Raw genomic sequence first — 5,739 nt, 5'->3', positions numbered from 1 at the left:
TTGTCTTTCCATCCACAGAATTTCAGAATCTCAGCAGTTTGACCACGTACAACCACGTACTCTTTCAGAGGAGCAGAATTTCTGTGTTTACAGGCTTGTGATTTCCGGAAAGTTACAGTGATGTAATTACAACAATAGGCCACCAGAAGGTGTTAAAAGTGTTTATTAGGATTTCTTCTTCAAGAGAGTACAGACATTACCAGGTGTTTAAAGATTTTTATTTATTTTTTGCATCCTAATCAAAGAATACCATGACAACGAAGCTGTCTTGAGACTAACATAGTAAGTTGTTTTGGAAGCTCCATATGAGACTAGTAAATACAGCTATTTTTTCTTTTTTCTTTTGTGATCAAATATTATTAATTTGATATTTGAGACATGTGTACTGGTACAAGTAACATGGCTAATGTCACCAGTCCCTAACATAGCTGAAAAAACTATTTTTGAAAATAAATATTCTAACCTGCTATCAATTTTATGACGGTGGGATCAAGTTTGAGGACAAATATCTGCATTGTCTTGTTAGTGTAACAGCACTGGATGCTTGTTTGGGTGTCTCCAGCGACGTTCCACTTTACCAGCGTATTGGTCAGAAATGCATCCCCACGTGGGACTGATTCCATTTTCCGTCTCTCGCGAAACCAATAGTAAATAGGGAGTGGCATATCTCTAGTATATACAATCTCTGGTACAACCCTTTTCACAACCTTTTGGACAGTTGACTGTTTTCAAATAATACTGTCAAATCCTTGAAAATGAATCAGATTTCAGATGAATCAGCACTACAAACTCCGGTAACTTTCCAGCCTACATTAAATCTGTGGATTTTTGCAAGGGAACCAATCAGACCTCAATCCTAGTCATATGAAACCTTAGCTTAAGTCATATGAAACCAACAGATTGTCACAGAGATTAAAGTGTATTCAGCTCGGGGAAGGGATCTCAAGGAAGAATTTATGTTTTCCTTCACACGCTGAGCTCACAAATAAGCCAGAACTTGTTTTTTATTTCTCAGTAAAACACACATGCACAGGCAGGCACACACGCACGCGCACACACGCACACACACACAAATGGAATGACTCTTCAAGTATGCAGAGGATCACTCTATAAAAGGCAAAGAGCTAAGATTGTTTACTTTACAGACGGTAATCATGATTTATGGGTTGTGCAAATAATATGCGACTCTGCTCCATTCTGTTGTTATGTGCACGACTAACCACCACTAGACGAAGACTTGCTGATCATTAGGCTGTGTCGGTGTATTAACTTCTTGTGAATTAAAGGTACGAGTCCATCTCATATTTGCTGCATGTTTGAAATACAGTATGGTATTTTATGCAATGTTTTCCGTGTTTGATAGCAGCTTTGTATGTTATCAAATGTGTCATATGTATTGAGGACAAAGTAAAACCTGAAGGGACAGTCTTTACATTCTTGACAGATTAGGCAATGAGGTTTTTGGTAAACAAAGACAGCTTGAAAGTATGCACAAATACATTGTGCATACATTTAGCTACTGTTTGTCAACTCTTGCTGTTGAAAATGTATTGAACTTCCACCCACTAATCCATTGAATCTTAGCATTTTTGATCTCTTTTAACTTCTTATTGTGTATACGTGACAATTACACTGGATAATAGGACTGTGGTGCTTGACTTTAAAATATCTTTTGAGAAGTAAAGTTATATTACTGTCCCATAGTGTGCTGCACACAGTGATAGCTGAACTGACTGTGTTCCTATATCATGATAATGAATTATGTCCAAGATGTTTTTAATTAAAAATGTCAGCAAAATAGACAATGAGAGCTATAAGGAACATATAACGACTCCTCAAACACTTTTGAAATACAAAAAAAACATTTGAAAGTTTCCACAACAGTTTTCAATGTTTTTTTTACATTTACATTTACATTTATGGCATTTAGCAGACGCCTTTATCCAAAGCGACGTACAACAATACATTTGTTTAAGTAAGTGAATCATCTATCCAACAGTCATCATAAGACAAAGTAATCAATGCTCACAGCAGGGGCCAGTCGTAATGCCAGTAGGCTAATTAAAAAAAAAAAAAAAAAAATATATATATATATATATATATATATATATATATATATATATATATATATATATATATATATATATATATATATATATATATATTATTAGCAGGAGAGAACTTGTACAGGGGGGTAGCAGGGGAGAAGAGGTCTCAGGGTTAGGGTTAGTATAGGGGGGGGGGGGGGGGGTGAAGCAGTCTTTAAGAGAGACTGTTAAGATGTAGCAATGTTTACCAAGTCTTTCATGTTTCAGTGCTCACCTCAGTGGAATGTGACCAACAGGTCTCTCTCATAAAGAACAATTCATTAACCATTCAAGTCAAGGCTCTTCTGACATATTCTTTCTTCATGTTTTAGGTTGGATTTTGGAGGAATCACTCATGGTAAAAATGGAAAATGTAAATTTAACCAACAACTGCTCCATCGGCATCTTCAAACGCAATGTCTACCCAGCAACCTACCTGGTCATCTTCATCCTGGGCCTGGTCTTCAACCTGGTGTCCCTGTGGTTCTTCATCAGTGTGTGGAGGAGTAAGAGGGGCTTTACTCCTGTCAACCTGCTCATGGTAAACCTCATTGTGTCTGACCTGATGTTGGTGTGCTCCCTACCTTTTCGGGCCTCCTATTACCTGATGGACTCCAGTTGGGCCTTTGGAGATATCGCTTGTCGAATCATGTCGTATGTGTTCTACGTCAACATGTATAGCAGCATCTATTTTCTCATGGTCCTGAGTGTGGTGCGCTTTGTAGCCATCACCAAACCGTACAGGTATATGAGCCTACAGAACAGTCCGGGTGCATGGCTGGTGTGCCTGTTGATCTGGCTGTTGGTGTTCCTGGCATCCAGCCCTCTACTGAGTTCGGGAACCACCCAAGATGCATCTGGTAGAACTAGATGTCTGGAACTGAACCCAGACTACAATCCTCATCACATACGCACAATCGTTATCATAAATCATGTCACTTTGCTCCTATGCTTTGTTGTGCCTATTGTCGTTATCTCTGTCTGCTACATATCTGTGGTACATAGCCTGTTTAAGATCAGACATTTGGAGGGAAGAACTACACCCAGATACAAGAAGTCAAGTGCTCTCGCGATTATAGTCCTTAGTATTTTCCTGATTTGTTATATGCCATACCACATACTGCGCACCATCTTTCTGGAGGCTGAGCAAGGGGTAAAAGAGAATGGCTATGGGAATTCCTGTAAATATATTGAAGTTGTGCGTAAAGCAGCTGTTATCACTCACTGTCTTGCAGCTGGGAATAGCTGCTTGGATCCACTCATATACTTTTTTGTGGGTGAGAACTTCTGGATTTTTTGTCAGAGCAAGCCTACTAAAAATAAGATGGAGAATGAGGCAACCCATAAGAGGAAATCAACAGAGCTACAGGAGCTAAATGCCAACGTTACATCCTGATATTAGGCCCGGCGCCACAATCATTTTGTCGAGTAGTTTTATCTGCTCCATAAAGGGTTAACTGTCTCAAGATACCCTCATTGCTCCACCCGCCTCTGAAGAATTGGAAATAAAAACACTGAAGAACAGAGAAAGGACTGGACAGGTTAAGAATAAGACATACATTTATTACCAAATTGTAGCACCCCTTTGCTGTTCTGGGCAATTAATAGGGGTGGCTAACCTGAATTCTTTAAATAAAATGTTATCTCTAACTATTATTGTATGCTTACTTTGTCTGTTCACTACAGGTATCAGTAATAACTATGTTGCAATACTTTTATAAAGTACAGTCCCACCAATTCCATGTCTTTTGTAAATTTATTCAAATCAGTCTTCTTTCACTGATCTTCAATCCCAAAAATAGCTTGCATGAAATGAAAATACAATACCACTTAAAGTGCACATTCAAATATCCAAATTCAAATGGTAAACACTGTAAACCTCAATGAAATGAAATAAAACCTATACTAAAGCCGGCAATGATAACTATACCAAAGTCCAGTGCGTTGCAGGCCTGGCGCGTGTAGCTTGCGTGCGTTGTAACTCACCTAAAATGGCGGCTCCTTCACTCACCCGGTGCAGTTTTCTCGAACGGCAGGAATCTTTTGTGCTACTGTCTCTCCCGGTTGCTATAGACGTCTTGAGCTCCCGTGTTGGTCGAACACTGTCCATAAGCACTCCGAAAAAAGCTAGCTATCTCACTGTTGAGCTAGGCTAGGCTAAGCAAGGTGGCTGACCGTCTGAACGGTTACTCCTCTGCAGAGAAAGTGTTCCAAAACAGTTCATCCGCCGATGAACACTTATCGAGTTAACGGGTTGTGCACTCGCATTATTACCTTGTTCTAAACACAGAAATACGTGGGCTACGTATTTCCACATTATTAACCTTCACTTAAGCACATTCCATGCGTTCTCTTCGTTCGCCTTTCCGAATCTAACTCACTTCTCATCCACCTGACACCTGACCTTCAACTCACATTTTCATTTCACTCATGAAAATAAACTAAATGCACAAACTTTACATTTGAATCTTTTCTCACAGAAATCAAAAGTAAATTCCTTTACAATATTGCCAGCATTGTGAACATAGTATTTAAGAAAACAAAATACATTTTACATCATGTAAATAATTCAATACATGAACTTAACCCATGAAACTCTATTCAATATCAAACATAGTAATAGTTTTACCCTTTTAAGTCCTATGTATTCTATTAATGAACTTATTCTATTTATTCTATTTATACTATTTATTAATAAATGAGCTATAATTATTTGAATGTCTTAATTTCCCCAGAAAAGCACGAGGTCCTTAGTTGTGAGCAAGGAATGAGCTAGACAAATAAATATCGGCTTAGACCTAGTTACGAAGCCTACTGTGCGTTCTGCTAGGTGATATGGGTATCGCAAATAAATCACTAAGCCTACGTCAGCTCCTACCCACCATCATACGACAGATGATGTGTGACTCCACACTCCACAGTGTCCAAACTGAAGGTCAGGTGAAGCGGTGTCACGCTAAGAATGACGATGCCTGACGTAAGACAATGACCCAACATATCTTTAGTTTCCTTCATAATCAATAATATTGATATTAATAATTCCTTGCTGTTATCAGCAGACAAATCACATTACATGCGTTAACTCATGACAGATTAACCTTTATGTGCCATCAAATTATGGTAAACAAATATTGAGCCAATGAATAAAGTGTATATATAAAGTAAGTGGACTGATTGGGTTGTGTTGCCATTACGGCCCCTAGACCTGTCTGAGGATGTTAGACTAGCAAGATCAGTATTTTCTTTAAAATCTCTTCCTAAAACTCATTTTTATAAACTAGCCTTTAATTGATGCTGCCTTTATTCTTTTTTAATGTGTTGTGTTTTACTGTTTCTACTTATATTTTTGTTTTTATTTGCATATCTGCTTTATCTATTTGTAAAGCATTGTAACACTGTTTGAAATAAAGTTGTTGTTGTTTTCTTTTACCTTTTTTAAGGGATAGATTAGCTATGAAAAATAGAATTTAAGTTCTATCTGATAGCATTGCTTGCATCATTTCTAGTCTTATGTAAAAAGATCCATTAAGGCTGATCTGCTTGATCCAAGCCTATTGCAGCTTTCTGCCCCACTGATTGCGAGTCATTGACATATATTTTTAATCTGGCTATTATCTCGGGTGCTATCCCCAAGGTTTGGAAGGCAGCCCAT

The 5,739-nt window shown here is 38.1% G+C and overlaps 1 protein-coding gene across 2 annotated transcripts; it reads left to right on the top strand.

The window, feature by feature from the left end:
* Nucleotides 1-775: 775 nt before the first annotated feature.
* cysltr2b (cysteinyl leukotriene receptor 2b) lies at nt 776-3,737 on the top strand. Of its 2 annotated transcripts, XM_083667869.1 has the most exons (3): nt 776-794; nt 1,230-1,286; nt 2,420-3,737. In XM_083667869.1, exon 3 carries the CDS (start codon nt 2,443-2,445, stop codon nt 3,481-3,483), a length of 1,041 nt encoding a protein of 346 aa, XP_083523995.1. In that variant the 5' UTR covers nt 776-794; nt 1,230-1,286; nt 2,420-2,442; the 3' UTR covers nt 3,484-3,737. The 2 variants fall into 2 exon arrangements, with proteins under 2 accessions (XP_083523995.1, XP_083523994.1); XM_083667868.1 differs by lacking the exon at nt 776-794 and having other exon boundaries at nt 1,103-1,286.
* Nucleotides 3,738-5,739: the final 2,002 nt, after the last annotated feature.

Source organism: Argentina silus (genome assembly GCF_951799395.1).
Source record: "Argentina silus genome assembly, chromosome: 4".
In the NCBI taxonomy this organism is placed as follows: domain Eukaryota; kingdom Metazoa; phylum Chordata; class Actinopteri; order Argentiniformes; family Argentinidae; genus Argentina; species Argentina silus.
The sequence above is the reverse complement of the archived record's forward strand: the minus strand, read 5'-3'. Positions and strand labels throughout refer to the sequence as shown.